Genomic DNA, 22,271 nt, shown 5'->3' with positions numbered 1-22,271 from the left:
ACAAGTCCCAGATGGGCTGAGACTATCTGCAGATTCTCACATACCTCTTACTGAAAACAGCCTTCACATTTCCCCAACCCCCCGAGCCTCTCCTGCGACCATTAAAGGGCCCGATTCCTGTGTTATGTCAACACAAATTCTTCTCTAGAACTGCGCTTCCTAAAAACCCAATTACGATGGGACTCATTAGAAAAAGACAAAGCCATGCTTGTTGTGCGGCTGCCTATTCAGGATTACATGTTCAAAGCAATCGCGAATAATAGCACTTTGTATTGTTTCACGTGTCATAACAATCCTGGTTACAGCTGAGTGGGAGGTTGGGTCATCTTATTTTTACTGACATACCACATCAACCTAAAAGGCCGTTACAGCAAAAACACAACTTGCAAAAGTCGATGTCAATAGCGATATTATGTCTTTTATAAGTGGATGTGCAAACGTCATTAATAAACAAGACCATTGACTTAGATCAGAAATGCTCTTATGGACACTCTGGTCCTCAGTTACACAGTGACCGCTCTGAACGGTTATCAGCAGGCCTTTGCTGCATGGTCACTCTGTTCAGTCTATACTACTTTTTTTTTTAACTACTGTGTTGTCATATTGCAATTAACCACTTGCTGTCTGCGCTATAGCCGAATGACGGCAACAGCACGGGACCTGAATTTCCGGAAGGCCGTTATATGGCCTCCCCTTTGCATGCTCCCTGGAGGGCATGCGCTGGGATCACCAAGTCAATGAGACTCGGGTGATCACAGATCTGTGTAAGGGGCCGGTCTCGGCCCCTTACCACGTGATCAGCTATCAGCCAATGACAGCTGATCGCATGATGTAAACAAAACCTTGGTAATCGTTTATTTTTTCTGCTCACGCTATCAGTGTGAGCAGAAAAAAAAAAGTGACGACCACGGCTTATCTGCAAGCGACATTTGCCCCGAAGAGGAAGAGGCAATTATGCCTCATCTGTGCCCACCAGTAACCCCTGCCAGTGCCACCTGCCATTGCCCACAGTGCCACCTATCAATGCCCACAAGTGGTGCTAATCAGTGCCAACTAGCAGTGCTGGCTATCAGTGTAACCAATCAGTTACCATTATTGCCATCCATCAGTACCACCTATCGATGCCCATCAGTGCAGCGTACATCAATGAAGGAGAAAAAATTACCTGTTTGCAAAATTTTATAACAAAATATAAAAAGCAGAGGTGATGAAATACCACCAAAAGAAAGTTCTATTTGTAGGAAAAAAAACAATAAAAATTTTATTTGGGTAGAGTGTTGTATGCCTGCGAAATAGTCACTGCATCAGCGCTGAAAGCTGAAAATTGGTCTGGACAGGAAGGGGGTATAACTGCCCAGTAAGCAAGTGCTTAAAGTCAAAAGCAATTTCATATTTATTTATTTTTTTTTATAAAATTGCTGGCAGGTAGGTTGTTATGAAATTAGGGACACTATAGATCTCTCCTGCCATAAAAGCATTTTTCCCCACCCGCTAGCAAATTTTTGTCTTATTATATACCAACAGCTGTATATGCGCAGCGCAGGGCTTACTTACACCACATACAGTCAAACACATTTTAACCACTTGCCCTCCGGAAGATTTACCCCCTTCATGACAAGGCCATTTTTTGCAATGCAGCACTGGCACAGATACCAAGTTGAAAGGCAGTCAAGACTGTCCCAGTCTTTAGTCACAACACAGAACAGGTATGAACATAGGGGCCTCTATCTTTTCTGTTATACATATCTGTTACAGGTCAGCGCTCCAATGTACTGTACTGTGCTTTTGTTTTTAAATACCAATGTAAAAGGCCTTATGCACACTGGATGTTACAAATAAATAAAAAACACACAAGCAGTAGCGTTAACTGTAAAACGATGTAGCAAGGAGGAGTTTTTTCAGCATTTTCTAGCATTTGCATTTTTTAGCTTTTTTTAGCTTTTTTTTTTTAGCAAAAACTATACTCCCTCAAAAGCTTATGGCTCAAGAACGTTCATAAATGCCAAATAGCTGCAATTTTCAGATTTAGAGCAATTTTACAACTGAAAAACTCTTTAAACCCACCAGTTCTGGGGTTTTTCCAGACAGAAAACGCAGCTGTAAAAACACCAAGTATGCATGAGGCCTAAGAGTCAGGAAAGTGTATATTCAATCAGCATCAGCAGCCCCTGCATTGAAATAGAGGTACCTGTGCCTGTGACCCTTGGATCAGTTTCTAATTTGAAACATCCTTCCGATACTAAACCGAGGACTGTGAAATAGCAGAGCCTCCATTGACCTTCCAATTCGCCCAATCCTGCATTTGGCAACCCGAATTGAAAGGACACTAAAAACTCTGGTGGTTCTCAAGTAATTCCCTTAATTTGTAAGGATTTCCTCTCACTTCCTGTTTGGCTATGAGACAGGATGTGATGGGAAATCTCCACAAAGGAGACACAAAGCTCTATCCACAATGAAAAAAAAAAAAAAAGTTTTGCCTATAGTTCTACATTAAAGTGTTTTTCAACCCACAAAAGTAATATCTGTCAGTACAGCAGATATAAAAAGTCTACAAACCTGTTAAAATGTCAGGTTTCTGTGATGTAAAAAAAAAAAAAAAAAAGCCAGATAAATAATTTCAGAACTGTTTCCACCTTTAAAATGTACCAAAAAAAAAAATGTACAACTCAGTTGAGCAACAAACTGAAATCTTTTTAGGTGGAGGGAATTAACAATAAAAAAAAACAAATAGTTGCATAAGTGTACACACCCTTAAACTAATACTTTGTTGAAGCACCTTTTAATTTTATTACAGCACTCTTTTTGGGTATGAGTCTATCAGCATGGCACATCTTTCCTTGCCAATATTTGCCCACTCTTTGCAAAAGCACTTCAAATCTCTCAGACTGCCTGTGCACAGCCCTCTTCAGATCACCCCACAGATTTTCAATCAGATTCAGGTCTGGGCTCTGTCTGGGCCATTCCAAAACTTGAATCTTCTTCTGGTGAAGCCATTCCTTTGTTGATTTGGATTTATACTTTGGGTCATCATGCTGAAAGATGAAGTTCCTCTTCATGTTCAGATTTCTAGCAGAAGCCTGAAGGTTTTGTGCCAGCATTGGCTGGTATTTGGAACTGTTCATAATGCCCTCTACCTTGACCAAAGCCCCTGTTTCAGCTGGAGTAAAATAGCCCCAAAGCACGATGGTGCCACCAACATGCTTCACAGTGGGTATGGTGTTCTTCTGGTAATGTGCAGTGTTTTTGCGCCAAACATATCTTTTGGAATTATGGTCAAAAAGTTCAACCATGGTTACGTCAGACCATAAAACATTTTCTCTAATGCTTTTGGGAGAGTTCTGATGTTTTTTTTTGCAAAATATAGCCGGGCTTGGATGTTTTTCTTGGTAAGAAAAGGCTTCCGTCTTGCCACTCGACACCATATCCCAGACATATGAAGAATATGGGAGATTGTTGTCACATGTATCACAGTCAGTACTTGCCAGATATTCCAGCAGCTCCTTTAATGTTGCTATAGGCCTCTTGGCAGCCTCCCTGACCAGTTTTCTTCTCGTCTTTTCATCAATTTTGGAAGGATGTCCAGTTCTTGGTAATGTCACTGTTGTGCCATATTTTCTCCACTTGATGACTGTCTTCATTGTTTTGCATGGTATATCTAATGGAAATTCTTTTGTACCCTTCTCCTGATCGATACCTTTTAACAATGAGATCCCTCTGATGCTTTGGAAGCTCTCTGAAGACCATGGCTTTTGCTGCAGGATGCGACTTTTTTTTTTTATTTTTTTTTTTTTTAAGTCAGGAAAGACCTACTAGAACAGCTGAAATTTGGGGTTGATCAGAGGCACTTTAAATTAGGGTTGCACCAATACTATTATCAGTGCTGATAGAGTATATGCACAAGTTTCAGTACTCATGCAAATGCACCGTTACCTGAAACCAATACTTTCAGGCTCGGTTCTTTGAGCTGTCAGTGGGTCTCCCCTGTTGACAGCTGAAGTGTTAAAGAAGTCCAGATATTTGAAACTTAAAAAAAAAATAAAAAAAATAAAAAAGCAGCCGGAAATGTTTATTAACAACGTTGCTCAGCCGCTGAAACACTAAAATAAAAAGAAACATTGTTTCTTTTTGAATCTGTTTCTTCATCTGCAGATCAAAGGGATGAACAAATGTTCCTCTGTTTAACCCCTTATAAACCCTTCATTTACTCCCTATTCTCCTCCCTTTAATCATTTTTTTTTTCATCTAATTTATAAACGATAACCAATTAAAACGTTTTTTTTTGTTTGCTTTGTTAGTGAATATTTTTACACATATATTTACACATTTCACATTGAAAAAGCCGAAAAAAAAAAAAAAAAAAAAAAAGAAATTCTATTTATTTCATTTGTAAATAACTTATTTTTAATGCTTTGTACCATTACTGACAGCTGAAGTGAAAACAAAACGGTTGTGGTAGGTAGGCATCAGTAATTGTGGTAGGTAGGAATCAGTAATTGGTATTGGTGAAAAAAAAATAAAAGGTTTCGGTGCTTCATTACTTTAAATGATGGCAGGTGTATACTGACTCCTAGTTAATATAAGTTTGAATGTGATTAAGTCTGAACACAGCTACATCCCCAGTTATTTCAGTTTGTTTTTAAATTAAGTTGTACAGTTTATAGGTCTCATTAAAAAGGTGGGAAAAGTTCTGAAATGATTTATCTGTCTCATTTTTTTTTTACATCACAGAAACCTGACATTTTAACAGGGGTGTGTAGAGTTTTTATATCCACTGTATATGCAGTAAAGCATGCTTTTTATACTCACTGTTGGAACCAAAGGGGTTAATCCTCTGCATCTGGTCTTCTCTGGTCCTCCCCAATCCATCTCCTGACAGAACTGAGGCTTGGAGGCACACTGCACATGCTCAGTTTGGTGTGTATTGCTAGAGAGATTTTTTTTTCTTGGGGGGGGGGGGGTGCATGTGATCAGCACAGAGCCAATCAGCACTGTCCAGACAGAGGGTCTGGGGTCCTGCAGCCTCATCGGACAATCAGGGGGGAATGGAAACTCCTCTTACAAGCTTTAACCAGACACTGATAGAAGTCACAAGACTGCTCTAACTGCTGATGAGAAAAGGTATTTAGCAGTTTATATTTACTAAAACTGTTGCATGTCCATGTTCTGTGTACTGTAGGAGACCAGATATGGGGAATGCAGGGACCAGGGTTTAGTAACACTTTAAGGCTGGATAAAAGCCATCAGTCTGGCAAAATCATAAATTTTAATAAAATGCAGCCACATATAGTCACTTCTAAGAAAAGCCCGATGTCCATAGTCCCGGGAGTCCCACTGGCCATAACCTTGCAAGCATCTGCAGGACTCCACAAAAAGACATGCACATGGATTTGTAGGATTAAACAGGTACTTGCAATTCAACCAGAAGGCAGCTATTTTCTTTCTATAGACACATTACAGATCATAATCACAATCATGTCTTAACCTTTGCATCCCCATCCCAATTGGCTTCAACAAATCAACAGACCACACACCTTTCCACTTATATCTTCATTCACATACATACTCCTTAGGCATTTTCGCAATGCAATTCAATCCAGAAAGGACAACACAGAAAGCCTTAAAGGGGTTGTAAACCTTGCGGTTTCTTCACCTTAATGCATCCTATGCATTAATGTGGAAAAAAATCTGCTGGTTACAGGCCTCCCATCCCCCCGGTTTACTTACCTGAGCCCTCGAAAGTGCTGCGTCAAGAACGCGCTGGTTTCTCGGCTCTTCTCAGCCCGGTCTTCTCGGCTCTTCATTGGCTAGATTGCTCACGCTGCTGTCAATCAAATCCAAATAGCATGGCCGCTGGGCAGCAAGACCGAGACATACAACCTGTGTCTATGGACGCAGGGTGTATGAGACGGGAGCGCGACCACAAGGTAACCCCCTCCGGAGAGGGCTTCCCGAGGGGGGATATCTATTGCGGGAAGGAGCCGACAGCTGCCGTGGGACCCCAGAACAGCAGGATCGGGGCCACTCTGTGCAAAATCAACTGCACAGTGGAGGCAAGTATAACATTTTTTTTTTTATTATTTTTTTTTTAAACAAAGAACGAACCTATACAACCACTTTAACTGCAAATGTAGCTGTTAATTCCAGGTTTTCCATAATTGTCAAGCAAAACCAGGATGAATGGCACAGCAAATAATGGACTCCTTCCATCACTATAACATTCCTTCCAACCCCTTCTCACATCTGAAGTTACACTCCGGATTCTGGACTGGGTCATACACAGTCCTTCCATGAAGGTATGAGGTGCTACAAGAGCAGGGGTCTCAAACTGGTGGCCCTCCAGCTGCTGCCAAACCCCATGAGGGTTGAAGTCCATGAAGTCCCATGAGGCATTGCAAGGCTGACAGTTACAAGCATGAATCCCACAGGCAGAGGCATGATGGGACTTGTAGTTTTGTAACAGCTGGAGGGCCGCCAGTTTGACACCTCTGTACTAGAGGCTGCCTCCTATTCTGCGATTTCAAGGCCAATGTGACAAAACGCTCAATAGCTTTGACAGCTTGCATTTGGGAAATGGGCTTTTTTTTTTAAAAAAAAAAAGGTTGAAATTCCTTGTCTGTGAAAGCAAACTGACACCATCGAAATATAAATAAATACAGTATAGCATCAACTTTTTTGGTCCATTTCACATGGCATAATGCAAAATAATAATGTGAAATGAAACAGGAAACACATCATGCAAATTCAGTAAATATCCATTACATAAAAAAACCAAACAAGGATCAGGAAAAAGGAAATGCCATCTTCAGTACAGTGCAGAAATCCATTTATAGAAAAGTAAACTTAAATAACTTTTTCATTTTATTACACCAAGTAAAGAAAAAAAAAAAATAAATAAATAACACACCACACACACGCCAGGAAAACTAGATATTTAGGGGTGGCATGCAGAGAAAAAACAACTTCTATAGGAAAAATTTAAAAGAAAATAAACAAATAAAAAAAAAAAAGATTGTTTATTACATGAGCATTAGAAGTATATAAAAAAAGAATATACGTCATAAGAATTTTTGCAATGGCACAAATAAGTAGTTGATAATAGGAGTAGAAATATATAACCCCAATAACTGCCCTATGGCCATCCACTGGTAAGAATGATATCATATATACCACTAACTTATATGTAGATGATAATCACAGAGGAGTGGGGTAGTATTCCTCAGGAAGATATGGGAGGCAAAAAACTCTGATAATGGAAAGAAATAAAGGATATAAAAATCCATCAATAAATATTTTCATATACACATATGTGATATATAGCAGACTTGCATCAAGATCAAAAGAAATAACTACGTGTGGTCACTGGGTCTATCTGTGGGGAGATCACAGGGGATAGGGGAACAGAGAGCCCCAAATAAAGATAAAACCTATACTATACTAATTCTCATATAAATATATGGCATAAATATACACCGATCGGCCATAACATTATGAACACCAACCATAACCAGTTGAGGCATAAACCACACTAGACTTCTGAAGGTATGCTGGGGTATCTGGCACCAAGCAGTCAGTAGCAGATCCTTTACATCAGGGGGGCCCAACCTTTTGACGAGGGAGGGTCACTTTAGTGACTTGATAACAGGTCGCGGGCAACAATGAGCGTAGGTCTGTGCAGGTCTGTGTCCAGTCGGCACATGTAGAGCAGACACAGATGCAGCCCCATCTACCCTAACGGCCCTCTTATCCACCCAGACAGAAGGGGACAGATCCCCTTCTGTTTTTTTAAGCAGATCAGAATGCAGATAGGCGGGTGTAAGCAGACACGAGTCTGTTTACATCTGCAGCTCTATAGGGGTGAATGAAGGGTCCGATTGGGTCCGCCTGAAAAACAGACAGGTAGACCTGATGGGACCAATCATGTGAAAGGGGCCCAAGGCTGCTTTCACACTGATCCACAGCAGTTTACCTGACCTGGATTCTTCACTTCTTCCTCAGGATTCCTGCAGCTGGTTTCTGCTGTCCCCCAGGTGGTTATAACTGGGGGCCGCTGCTGGCTGTCCTCCAGGGCTGGTACTGCTGTTGGGTACTGCTGGCAGGTACTGATGGCCAATACTGGTACTTCTGACTCTGGCACTGCTGGCTGCTGTCCGACAACGCCGGTTCCCATGCATTAGTGTGACAGAAGCATGTGGCTGCAGTAGAGAGCAGAGCCAATGCTTCCTGTCACAGGTGGAGTACATTTGATATAACTCCGCCTGTAAAGGAGCCAGTAATATACAGGAAGCATCGGCTCTGCTTCCTCTAGCGGCGGCTCCGTTGTTTGCGCTGATGCTCGGAGACGGAGGGTTGGGGACCCACGATCTGGGCTTGCTGACCTGCCATCTCAGAGCAAGACATGGGGGGCCACATCCGGGGGTGCTAGGAGCCACATGTGGCCCGCGGTTGGGCACCCCTACTTTATGTCCTGTAAGTAGAGAGGTGGGGGTTCCAAGGATCGGACTGGTTTTTCCAGCATATCACACAAATGCTTGATTGGATTGAGATTTGGAGTATTTGGAGTATTTGGAGGCCAATTTAACACCTTGAACTTGTGTTCCTCAAACTATTCTTGAATTCATCATTCCACACCACCTTCTTCCATTTCTCTGTGCTCCAGTTCTGAGGCCCACATCCTCACTGTGGGCACGGGTCAGCATGGGCACCCTGACCAGTCTGGCTGCACAGCCCCATACACAACAAACTGTGAAGCACTATGGGGTTGATTTACTAAAACTAGAGTGCAAAAATCTGGCACATCTGTGCATAGAAACCAATCAACTTCCAGGTTGTTTTTTTGGTCAAATCTTAATTGAAAGATGCTAAAGTTAGAAGCCGATTGGCTGCCATGCACAGCTGCCCCTGGTTTTGCACTCTCTAGTTTTAGTAAATCAACCCCACCATGCTTCACAGTTTGTTGTGTATGTGGCTGTGTAGCCATAGACCGCTGCCGGGCCATTCAGAAAGTGCAGCATGCTTAGTGCATGCATAGTAGGGTACCAAAAGGCTTCACTGATGGTTTCCCTTAACACAAATGGTGACGGAAACACCTGAGAGACGATGGAAACATCAGCTGGGATGCCCACATCACTGGATTCCAGGATAGGCAAGTGTCCAAATATTAAAAAAAGTCAGCAGCTACAGTATGTTGCTTGCTTAAAATGTTTCCAGATTCTGATAAGACCCCTGCCCACAGACTCCCACAACCACCGGCCAGAGTTGTGGGGAAGAGGCCCTTGTCCCCAACAACATGCAAAGCAAGAATGAGAAACTTAGAGATCAGTTTGTAAAAGAAGCGCACTTTATACACATTACACATAGTTAGGCACACTTTTAACTGCTTGATCTCCCTAGATGTTAACTCCCTCCCACCCAGTGTTACTTGTACAGTGACAGTGTATAGTATTAGCACTCTATTAATGTCACTGGTGATGTCAGTGAGTGAGTCAATACACCCCCCCCCCACATCAGACTGATCAACTCACTATCGCAAATCCCATTACAAGTCACCGAACGTCGTCACTAGTAGTATAAAAAAAATATATATATTTTACTAAAGACATGTAGCAGCAGAACACACTTTGGCATAAATTTAAGAAATTGTTTTTTTTTTTTTTCACTGGATATATATTTTATGGCAGGAAGTAAAAGAATATTGTTTTATTTTCAAAATGGTCTTTTTTAGTTTATATCACAAAAAATAAAAACCCAGAGGTGGTCAGATACCACCAAAAGAAAGCTCTATTTGTGAGAAAAAAAAAAATTTAGTTTGGGTACAATGACTGTGAAATTACCAGTTAGTGCAATGCCAAATGGCAAACAAGTTTGCCTGGTCATGAAGTGGGTACAATTTTCCAGAGCTGAAGTGCTTAAGGTCACTTTTATATACACTATATTACCAAAAGTAATGCGACACCTGCCCTTCACATGCACAAGAAATTTAATGGCAGCCCAGACTTCGTCCGTAGGGTTCAATATTGAGTTGGCCCACCCTTTGCAGCTATAACAGCTTCAACTCTTCTGGGAAGGCCGTCTACAAGACTTAGGAGTGTGTCTATGGCAGGGGTTGACAAATTTGCTTGGAATCTAGGAGCCAGCTTAAAAAGTTAGGAGCCAGGTCCGTGACGGCGATCCGGACCTGTCCCTGGCCTGACATGGAGACGAGTGAGGGGAAGATAGCAGCGCCGTCGCCGCCCCCCCCCCCCCCCCCCCGTCTCCAAGTCATTGCCCATAGCTCTTAGAGGGACATTTTATTTATTTTTTTCAAATGACAATTTTTTTTTCAATTGCATTTTGGTGTAAATATGAGATCCGAGGTCTCTCTGACCCCCCCCAGATCTCATATTTAAGAGGACCTGTCATGCTTTTTCTATTACAAGGGATTTTTACATTCCTTGTAATAAGAATAAAAGTGACACAACATTTTTTTTTAAAAGAACAGTGGAAAAAAAAAAAAAAAAAAAGTTAAAATAAGAAGAAAAAATAATAATTTTTAAACGCGCCCTGTCCTGCCCGCCTATAAAATCGGTGTTCGAACCACACATAGGAGGTAGCGCCGTGATCGGGAAAGAGCGAGAGCAATAATTCTAGCCCCAGACCTCCTCTGTAACTCAAAACGTGCAACCTGTAGAATTTTTTTAAACGTCGCCTATGGAGATTTTAAAGGGTAACAATTTGTCGCCATTCCATGAGCGGGTGCAATTTTGAAGCGTGACATGTTGGGTATCAATTTACTCGGCGTAACATTATCTTTCACAATATAAAAAATAATTGGGCTAACTTTACTGTTGTCTTATTTTTTTATTAACTAAATTATTTTTCCCAACAAAAGTGCGCTTGTAAGTCCGCTGCACAAATACGGTGTGACAGACAGTATTGCAACAACCACCATTTTATTCTCTAGGGTGTTAGAATAAAAAATATATATAATGTTTAGGGGGTTCTAAATAAAGGGAAGAAAAGGCAGGTAATATAAAACACTCAGAGGGAGCTTCATTAGCATTGCTGGTTTGTCATACCAACGACGACCACAAGAGGGCGCCAGATTCCATAAGGAATCATAGGACCGCAGAAGGCCTCAAAGCCGCGGCCTAAATTTTCGGCCGCCGGCGGAACGGCCCGACGCGATCACGCTGGGGGGGTCCACAGAGACAGGATACCCCCAGCTGTGCTGCCCCAGGCGCGAGGTCGCTATTTCTAGTCGCCAATGCGACCTGGCGCCCAGGTTTTGTGGAGCCCTGGTCTATGGGAATATTTGATCATTCTTCCAGAAGCGCATTTGTGAGGTCAGGCAGTGATGTGGACGAGAAGACCTGGCTCACATACTCTGATCTAATTCCTCCCAAAGGTGTTCTATCAGGTTGAGGTCAGGACTCTGTGCAGGCCAGTCAAGTTCCTCTCCCCCCAGACTCACTCATCCATGTCTTTATGGACCTTGCTTTGTGCACTGGTCCAAATCATTTGGTGGAGGCGGAATTATGGGGTGGGGTTGTTTTTGTAGGGGTTGGGCTTGGCCCCTTAGTTCCAGTAAAAGTGATGCTTAAAGCGGGAGTCCACCGGGACTCCGCGTTTTTTTTTTTTTTTTTTTAAAAGCCAGCAGCTACAAATACTGCAGCTGCTGACTTTTAAATAGTGACACTTACCTGTCCAGCGCGCCCGCGATGTCGGCACCCGAAGCCGATCGCTCGCTCGGCTGCCGGGTCCCGCCGCCATCTTGGGTATGGGAATCAGGAAATGGAGCCTTTCGGCTTCATTTCCCGGTTCCCTACTGCGCATGCGCGAGCCGCGCGGCGCAATCCGGACGGTCCCCGCTGCCTCTGGGAGCTGTGTGTTTCCCAGCAGGCAGCGGGGCACTTGCTGAAGGGGGCGGGGCATTGCGGAACGGGGGCGTAACCTACGCTCGTTCCGCAGACAGCTAGCCCGGAAGTGGGTGCAGTTACCTGGATTATCCAGGTAACTGCACCCCCCTCCCCCCTGAAAGGTGCCGATTGTGGCGCCGGAGGGGGGGAGGGATCAGATGAGCGGAGGTCCATTTTAGGGTGGACCTCCGCTTTAAGGTGTCAGCATACCAAGACATTTTGGACAATTTCATGCTCCCAACTTTGTGGGAACAGTTTGGAGATAGCTCTTCCTGTTCCAACATGACTGTACACATGATTAGTGCACAAAGCAAGGTCCATAAAGACATGGATGAGCAAGTTTGGGGTGGAGGAACTTTATTGGCCTGCACAGAGTCCTGACCCCAGCTCGATAGAACACCTTTGGGAGGAATTCGAGCAGAGACTGTGAGCCAGGCCTTCTCGTCCACATTGGTGCCTGACCTCACAAATGAGCTTCAGGAAGAATGGTCAAACATTCCCATAAACACACACCTAAACCTTGTGGACGGCCTTCCCAGATTAGTTGAAGCTGTTATAGCTGCAAAGGGCGGGCCAACTCAATATTGAACCCTACAGACTAAGACTGGGATATCATTAAAGTTCATGTGCGTGTAAAGGTAGGCGTCCCAATAATTCTGATGACATGAATACATAAACAAAACATGCACGGCAAGAATGAAAAGCATAAAGGCCAACTCCATCTTTTGCACCATGTTACTCCCATATTTAGGGTAAAACATACAACATGGTACAAAAAGGCAGCATGACAGCCAGGTAACTAGCATACTCATAAGGAGTGTTATCGGGTCGGCATCCTTGTTTCTTGCATGACATGTTTTCATTGATCTGGGAAATCGCCGGGTTTTCCCTGCTTTGGACTTGTTCCTATTGATTCTGTATTATTAGGATTGACTGCCAAACAGAAGAGAGTCGTGTCTGCCATATTTATCAAGCAAATTATTCAGAAGCACAATCACCCCCTAAATTCACACACATGAAGTGCAGAAAAAGCTGCGATCCCTGCCTGTTTCGCGCACCGCAATTGCACGGTGTTAGCAACACCCCAAAACAGATCGCGAATGCAGTGCAGTTTGCCTGCCCGGGACCGCAGGGTACAAAACGTCCATGCAACCCGGTTGCAGTGCGGCTCCAAAAAACGTACCGCACTGAATTACACAGGAATGCAATGCGGTTCCTGTGCGATTCACATGCGGATTATAGTGTGAACCGGGGCTTAGTACACAAAGTTTTCCCATATTTAGTAAATGTTGGATGTGTGTGAGATATCGCTGGACTGACAGAAGGGAGAAGAGGTTCTGATGGACATACAATAAAGTGCGTCTGCCTTCAAACAAACCGGATTTGTGAGGAAAGTATTGTGTATATGGACCTTCTTCTGGTCTTAGGCTTTGATCACAACAAAAGAATTGCTCAGCAGGCGACAAACACTTGGATGTGTCCTGAGGAGTACTTAGTGCAAAGATCATATCACTGAAGCCCCATACACTATTAGATTTTCTGCAGATTTTTGTCTTCAGATTTACCAAAACCAGGTAGTGCAAGGGCCTGTCTGATTGCGTACACATTACAAATGTACAAATTTGTAATACAAACGAAACGCTTAAAGCGGTGGTCCACCCTAAAATAAAAAATTACATTAACATTATTAAAAAAATATATAAACTCTAAAAAACAATTTGACATTTTTTTTTTATACCAGAAACCCCTGTTGCTTGATAGTCTTCCTAATCTGCCTCTTCCTATTCCACGGTGGCCCCAGGGGGTGGGGGGTGGGGGGCGACATCGCGGTCTTACAGGACAGATAAGTGCCCTTATTAAAAATCAGCAGCTACAGTGTTTGTAGTTGCTGACTTTAACAAAAAAAAAAAAAAAACGTCTGGAACACCGCTTTAAGGTTTGACCTCATATTATATGATTTTGGTAAATCTGAAGACAAAAGTCTGCAGAAAATCTAATGGTGTGTTTGGGGTCTTAAAGGTCTTTTTGAAAGGTTTATTAATAGCATCAAATACAGCCAACATGTTTCAGAAGGGGCCCCACTTCACCAAGGCTTGAGCAATAAATGTCATTAAAAACACAATTGAATGCACTAGAGGACCCATATAAGGCTGCCCCCCCCCCTCCGCTCTCTGTGCTCCTCCGCAACCCACCCGCCACCTCCCCCGCTCTCTGCGCTCCTCCGCAACCACCTCCCCCGCTCTCTGCGCTCCTCCGCAACCACCTCCCCCGCTCTCTGCGCTCCTCCGCGACACCCACCCCCCGCTCTCTGCGCTCCTCCGCGACACCCACCCCCCCCGCTCTCTGCGCTCCTCCGCGACACCCACCCCCCGCTCCTTGTGCTCCTCCGCGACACCCACCCCCCGCTCCTTGTGCTCCTCCGCGACACCCAGCCCCCGCTCCTTGTGCTCCTCCGCGACACCCAGCCCCCGCTCCTTGTGCTCCTCCGCGACACCCAGCCCCCGCTCCTTGTGCTCCTCCGCGACACCCAGCCCCCGCTCCTTGTGCTCCTCCGCGACACCCAGCCCCCGCTCCTTGTGCTCCTCCGCGACCCCCACCCTCCGCTCCTTGTGCTCCTCCCAGAACCCCCACCCCCACTCTCTGTGCTCCTCCCAGAACCCCCCCCCACTCTCTGTACTCCTCCCAGAACCCCCCCACTCTCTGTACTCCTCCCAGAACCCCCCCCCCCCACTCTCTGTGCTCCTCCCAGAACCCCCCCCCCCCCACTCTCTGTGCTCCTCCCAGAACCCCCCCCCCCCACTCTCTGTGCTCCTCCCAGAACCCCCCCCCCCACTCTCTGTGCTCCTCCCAGAACCCCCCCCCCACTCTCTGTGCTCCTCCCAGAACCCCCCCCCCCACTCTCTGTGCTCCTCCCAGAACTCCCCCCCCCCACTCTCTGTGCTCCTCCCAGAACTCCCCCCCCCCACTCTCTGTGCTCCTCCCAGAACCCCCCCCCCCACTCTCTGTGCTCCTCCCAGAACCCCCCCCCCCCCACTCTCTGTGCTCCTCCCAGAACTCCCCCCCCCCCACTCTCTGTGCTCCTCCCAGAACTCCCCCCCCCACTCTCTGTGCTCCTCCCAGAACTCCCCCCCCCCCACTCTCTGTGCTCCTCCCAGAACTCCCCCCCCCCCACTCTCTGTGCTCCTCCCAGAACTCCCCCCCCCCACTCTCTGTGCTCCTCCCAGAACTCCCCCCCCCACTCTCTGTGCTCCTCCCAGAACTCCCCCCCCCACTCTCTGTGCTCCTCCCAGAACTCCCCCCCCACTCTCTGTGCTCCTCCCAGAACCCCCCCCCCCACTCTCTGTGCTCCTCCCAGAACTCCCCCCCCCACTCTCTGTGCTCCTCCCAGAACTCCCCCCCACTCTCTGTGCTCCTCCCAGAACCCCCCCCACTCTCTGTGCTCCTCCCAGAACCCCCCCACTCTCTGTGCTCCTCCCAGAACCCCCCCCCCACTCTCTGTGCTCCTCCCAGAACCCCCCCCACTCTCTGTGCTCCTCCCAGAACCCCCCCACTCTCTGTGCTCCTCCCAGAACCCCCCCCCCACTCTCTGTGCTCCTTCCAGAACCCCCCCCCACTCTCTGTGCTCCTCCCAGAACCCCCCCCCCCACTCTCTGTGCTCCTCCCAGAACCCCCCCCCCACTCTCTGTGCTCCTCCCAGAACCCCCCCCCCACTCTCTGTGCTCCTCCCAGAACCCCCCCCCCCCCACTCTCTGTGCTCCTCCCAGAACCCCCCCCCCCCCACTCTCTGTGCTCCTCCCAGAACCCCCCCCCCCCCCCCACTCTCTGTGCTCCTCCCAGAACCCCCCCCCCCACTCTCTGTGCTCCTCCCAGAACCCCCAGGAGCCGGTATGCAGTATTTCACAAAACTGAGTACACCCCTCACATTTTTGTAAATATTTTATTGTATCTTTTCATGTGACAACACTGAAGAAATTACACTTTGCTATAATGTAAAGTAGTGAGCTATATATTATATATAATATTTGCACACCTACTATTACAAGTTAAAAGGTGGATTCCAGGTATGGATATTTTATACATAGTTACATTGGTTAAGCTTGGATCACTCCAATGATCACCACTTGATTTCTACTTTAAGATCCAATCTTACAGAACATGGGCTCTAGAGAGGATTTCTCCTTCTTGGGAGTAAAACTCATCAAAATGGTTTGTAAATCAAATAAAAACATAAGTGAGCGATCATTCTTTGTTGGTACTGTGCCCCCTAGTGATGGGAAAGGATGGCAGCTGAAACCACAGAGCATTACAGGGGTCTAGACAACCGACACACCCCGAGGGGGGCTACACAAGGAATGTATTGCTTGTTATAAAAGCATTTAACCAAAACCAACATATGTGAAAAAAAATACCAAAACATGATCTTAAGCTCCAGACTAATGCCGACCACACACACTGCAATTTACAGACAATTTCATCCAGCTTTGGATCACAGACATCTGAATGGGTTACAACAACCTACTGCCATTAGATCAGAGAGAAAGTCCCGGCACCCCCCATCGCTGCTGTACAGTGAGAAGGCTGGCAGTTACTACCCCATCCTACCACCCCGCCACACATCCTGCGCCCCCATCCTGCCACCCCGCAGCCCATCCTGCACCCCCTATCCTACCACCCCGCAGCCCATCCTGTGCCGCGCAACCTGCGCCCCCCATCCTACCACCCCACAGCGCATCCTGCGCCCCCGAGCCTACCACCCCTCAGCGCATCCTGCCCCCCCCCATCCTACCACCCCGTGCCCCCATCCTACCACCCTGCAGCGAATCCTGCGCCCCCATCCTACAGCCCCAAATGTTTATTCAAAAAGATGACATCACAGCACAAAGGTGCAACATTTCGTGTGCTGGCAGGACCCTGATGAAGGGGTCTTGTGTGGCGCTGAAATTTTGCACCTTAGTGACGTGATGTCCCCTTCTCAAATAAACATTTGGATGTTAATTTTCATCCATTCTCCATTGATCACATCCTGACCTGTACCCCATCTTATCACCCCCAAGTACACAATGTACCCACATCACATCCTTCTCCCACAAACTGACATCCAAGAGCAAATACTGTCCCCATATCCTGTCCCCCCCCCAGATCCCATTCTGTACATACATCCTGTCCCCCCCCCCAGATCCCATTCTGTACATACATCCTGTCCCCCCCCAGATCCCATTCTGTACATACATCCTGCCCCCCCCCCAGATCCCATTCTGTACATACATCCTGCCCCCCCCCAGATCCCATTCTGTACATACATCCTGTCCCCCCCCCCAGATCCCATTCTGTACATACATCCTGTCCCCCCCCCCAGATCCCATTCTGTACATACATCCTGTCCCCCCCCCAGATCCCATTCTGTACATACATCCTGTCCCCCCCCCAGATCCCATTCTGTACATACATCCTGCCCCCCCCCAGATCCCATTCTGTACAAACATCCTGTCCCCCCCCCCCAGATCCCATTCTGTACATACATCCTGTCCCCCCCGATCCCATTCTGTACATACATCCTGTCCCCCCCCAGATCCCATTCTGTACATACATCCTGTCCCCCCCCCCCCCCAGATCCCATTCTGTACATACATCCTGTCCCCCCAGAGCCCATTCTGTACATACATCCCGTCCCCCCCGATCCCATTCTGTATATACATCCCGTCCCCCTCCGTCCCCGATCCCATTCTGTACATACATCCCGTCCCGTCCCCCAGATCCCATTCTGTACATACATCCCCCTTTGAACCTCGCTGGGTCTGTTTTTTTTGTTTGTTTGTTTTTTCTCATTTTATGTTTGCCGATTCTTATTGCCTTTTTGCTTTCTTTTAGACACGCTTTAATTAAGAGCAAACCACAATCATTATCACCCTTCGGATTCCTTCCTGTTTAAAAAAAAAACAAAACTAAAAAAACCTGCTTTGTGATTGAAATTTTAGAATTCTGTACATACATCCTGTCCCCCCCCCCAGATCCCATTCTGTACATACATCCCGTCCCCCCCAGATCCCATTCTGTACATACATCCCGTCCCCCCCCAGATCCCATTCTGTACATACATCCCGTCCCCCCCAGATCCCATTCTGTACATACATCCCGTCCCCCCCAGATCCCATTCTGTACATACATCCCGTCCCCCCCCAGATCCCGTTCTGTACATACATCCCGTCCCCCCCCAGATCCCGTTCTGTACATACATCCCGTCCCCCCCCAGATCCCGTTCTGTACATACATCCCGTCCCCCCCCAGATCCCGTTCTGTACATACATCCCGTCCCCCCCCCAGATCCCGTTCTGTACATACATCCCGTCCCCCCCCAGATCCCGTTCTGTACATACATCCCGTCCCCCCCCAGATCCCGTTCTGTACATACATCCCGTCCCCCCCCAGATCCCGTTCTGTACATACATCCCGTCCCCCCCCAGATCCCGTTCTGTACATACATCCCGTCCCCCCCCAGATCCCGTTCTGTACATACATCCCGTCCCCACCCAGATCCCGTTCTGTACATGCATCCCGTCCCCCCCAGATCCCGTTCTGTACATACATCCTGTCCCCCCCAGATCCCGTACTGTACATGCATCCCGTCCCCCCCAGATCCCGTTCTGTACATACATCCCGTCCCCCCCAGATCCCGTTCTGTACATACATCCCATGCCCCCCAGATCCCGTTCTGTACATACATCCCTTCCCCCCCCAGATCCTCCCATTCTGTACATACATCCCGTCCCCCCCCAGATCCTCCCATTCTGTACATACATTCCGCCCCACCCCAGATCCTCCCATTCTGTACATACATTCCGCCCCCCCAGATCCCATTCTGTACATACATCCCGTCGCCCCCAGATCCCGTTCTGTACATACATCCCGCCCCCCCCCCAGATCCCGTTCTGTACATACATCCCGTCCCCCCCCAGATCCCGTTCTGTACATACATCCCCCCCCCCCCAGATCCCGTTCTGTACATACATCCCGTCCCCCCCCCCAGATCCCGTTCTGTACATACATCCCGTCCCCCCCCCCAGATCCCATTCTGTACATACATCCCGTCCCCCCCCCCAGATCCCGTTCTGTACATACATCCCGTCCCCCCCCCCAGATCCCGTTCTGTACATACATCCCGTCCCCGTCCCCCAGATCCCGTTCTGTACATACATCCCGCCCCCCCCCCAGATCCCGTTCTGTACATACATCCCGTCCCCCCCCAGATCCCGTTCTGTACATACATCCCCCCCCCCCCCCCCCCAGATCCCGTTCTGTACATACATCCCGTCCCCCCCCAGATCCCGTTCTGTACATACATCCCGTCCCCCCCCAGATCCCGTTCTGTACATACATCCCGTCCCCCCCCAGATCCCGTTCTGTACATACATCCCGTCCCCCCCCAGATCCCGTTCTGTACATACATCCCGTCCCCCTCCAGATCCCGTTCTGTACATACATCCCGTCCCCCCCCAGATCCAATTCTGTACATACATCCCGTCCCCCCCAGATCCCGTTCTGCACATACATCCCGCCCCCCCCCCCCCCCAGATCCCGTTCTGTACATACATCCCGTCCCCCCCAGATCCCATTCTGTACATACATCCCGTCCCCCCCCTGATCCCGTTCTGTACATACATCCCACCCCCCCCAGATCCCGTTCTGTACATATATCCCGTCCCCCCCAGATCCCGTTCTGTACATACATCCCGTCCCCCCAGATCCCATTCTGTTCTCACATGCTCCAGCAGGGGGCGCGGCAGCCTCGCCCACACCCTTCATCCCAGCATCACCCCGGGGCCCCTGGCACCCCCCTCCAATCCCAGCCCGGGCTCTGCTCAGGCCGCTCACCGATGACGATCCGCAGGTGTTTGAGTCGGGTCAGCACGTCCTTCTTGGGGTCCAGCACTTTCTGGCTTGATTTCTTCACATCGCCGTGAGTTTTTTTAGAGAACATCCCGGAGGAGAGAGGTATGCGGAGGGCAGCGCCGGCTAGGTCCCCGGGGCTCTCCTTGCCTGCTAGATGGACGACTCGTCCCGGGAGAAGGACTGCCCGGTCCCTGGGATGTGATGGGAGGGCTGCGGGTCTCCCCGCTCTGACAGAAGCAGGTTACACCGATACATCCAACATGGCCGCCCCCTTCTGTCTCCAGGATAACAAAGCAATCGATTGCCGAGCCATCCACCGCTCAGCTCTGCCCCCTAGTGTCTCGGCAGGATATTATTACTCTAGGATGGGACTTGTTTTATCCATTCATCGTGTACAGGAGTCCATCTATATGATCACATATTAAAGTGTAATTAATCCTAAAATCAACCCTCCACTTTTTCCAGCTGTATAGTTTTCTTACACAATGATCATGCAAGTTTCTTATGCTTCTAGTCGTAGGGTGACAACGCTTCCAGAGCAGAGCCCTATGCAGGAGCAGTGTTGTCACCCTAGGAGCTCTATGGACTTGGAGTCTACAGGGATTGCAGGCACACGTCATGGGGCAGTAATTGGATGTCGTTACACCAGCACGGTGCTGAGGTCTATGAGAAAACATTTACATTTGAAAGTATTCTAAAAAAAACTCCTTAGCTAGGGACATTTTGGCTGATAGGCAAGTTTAGGGTTTGGTTATACTTTACGCACTTAAGCCTCGTTTATGCCGCGTACACACGAGCGGACTGTATGGCGTACTTAGTCCGTCTAAACACATTTCAGCAGACAATCCGCTCGTGTGTGGGCTTCAGCTGACTTTTTCAGCGTGCAGTCTGGCGTACTAAGTATTTCGGTTTTTTCGAAATTCTGTCCGTTGTACTTTGGTTTCAGCGGACAGTACGGTCGTCAGTAGGCTAGTTCGATGGACTAAGAATGGCGCATGCCCAGAAAGGATTTACACGGCGGAAGGGTGCTTTGCTGTGTCTTGGACTTCCTATTTCTAGTCCCGTCGTACGTGCTGTACATGTCATCGCGCAAGCTTTCGACGGACTGTTTGTGCATCCGTGTGTGGTCAAGTCCGTTCAGTGGAAAGTACGACGGACTGTCCGTCGGATTGTATGACGAACTAAGTATGCCATACAGTCCGCTCGTGTGTACGCGGCATTAGCTTTTGGCTGCCTAAGGACCAGAGGACTTTTTACAATTTGGCACTGTGCTGCTTTAACTGCTAATTGCGTAGTCATGCAATGCTGTACCCAAAAAATTTTTATTTTTTGCAATATAAACAGAAAAAGACCAAAAATTTGGGGAAAAAAAAGATATTTTCTACTTTTTGTTATAAGAAAAATCCAATAAACTCAATTTTATTCATACATTTGGGCCAAAATGTATTCAGCCACATGTCTTTGGTAAAAAAAAAAATGTCAAGAAGCGTATATTTATTGGTTTGCGCAAAAGTTATAGCGTCTACAAACTAGGGTACATTTTCTGGAATTTACACAGCTTTTAGTTTATGACTGCCTATCTCATTTGTTGAGGTGCTAAAATGGCAGGGCAGTACATACCCCCCAAATGACCCCATTTTGCAAAGTAGACACCCCAAGGAAATTGCTGAGAGACATGTTGAGCCCATTGAATATATTTTTTTATTTTTTTGTCCCAAATGATTGAATAATCACAAAAAAAAATATTGCAGGTTTCCGTTACATCAGAGGGGGCGGGGTCACTCATACGTCATTGGGGAAGCCCGGCTTCCCCTCTTGCGTCAGAGGGGGGCGGGGTCAGGTGACGGGTGGCCCCGCCCGCCCCGCCCTCCCCATATAAGAAACGTCAGGCCGCCGGGATCCCGCAGTGTCTCTGACAGTGGAGACAGAGAATGCATGGATGGACTGTGCTGCACTAGACTGAGAGATCACCCGTCGCTGGATCAAATCAGCCATCGCTGGACCCCGGAGAGATGATCATCCGTCGCTGGATAGCAAGAGTGGATTACCACCGCTGGAATCTTTTTTTATTTTTTTATTTTTAATAAAGGACTTTTTCAAAAGTGTGTTTGTCTTATTTACCAATTTTTTACACTTTCTTTGTGAAATGGTAGGGGTACCCCCTTACCATTTAAAACAGGGGGGCAGGATATGGGGGTCCCCTTGTTAAAGGGGGCTTCCAGATTCTGATAAGCCCCCCCGCCTGCAGACCCCCACAACCGCCGACCAGGCTTGTGGGGATGAGGCCCTTGTCCGGATCAACATGGGCACATGGTGCTTTGGGGGGGACCCCAAAGCATCTTCCCAATGTTGAGGGCATGTGGCCTGGTACGGTTCAGGAGGGGGGGGCGCTCTCTCGTCCCCCCCTCTTTTTCTGCGGCCTGCCAGGTTGTGTGCTCGGATAAAGTCTCTGGTATGGATATTTAGGGGGAACCCCACGTCAATTTTTTT

General features: G+C 47.5%; 1 protein-coding gene across 9 annotated transcripts in view; it reads right to left on the bottom strand.

Annotated features, from left to right (window-relative positions):
• Positions 1-20,065, bottom strand: part of RALGAPA1 (Ral GTPase activating protein catalytic subunit alpha 1) — a 368,491-nt gene extending 348,426 nt beyond the window's left edge. For all 9 annotated transcript variants that reach the window (XM_077464690.1, XM_077464691.1, XM_077464695.1 and 6 more), the window contains exon 1: positions 19,764-20,065. In XM_077464690.1, the coding sequence (XP_077320816.1) occupies positions 19,764-19,869 (106 nt within the window). In that variant the 5' untranslated portion in view covers positions 19,870-20,065. The remainder of the gene's footprint in view (positions 1-19,763) is intronic.
• Positions 20,066-22,271: the final 2,206 nt, after the last annotated feature.

The sequence above is a fragment of the Lithobates pipiens genome, unplaced genomic scaffold, assembly GCF_037356315.1.
Source record: "Lithobates pipiens isolate NorthernLeopardFrog02 unplaced genomic scaffold, aLitPip1_a1.2 Scaffold_30, whole genome shotgun sequence".
Classification (NCBI taxonomy): Eukaryota; Metazoa; Chordata; class Amphibia; order Anura; family Ranidae; genus Lithobates; species Lithobates pipiens.
The sequence above is the reverse complement of the archived record's forward strand: the minus strand, read 5'-3'. Positions and strand labels throughout refer to the sequence as shown.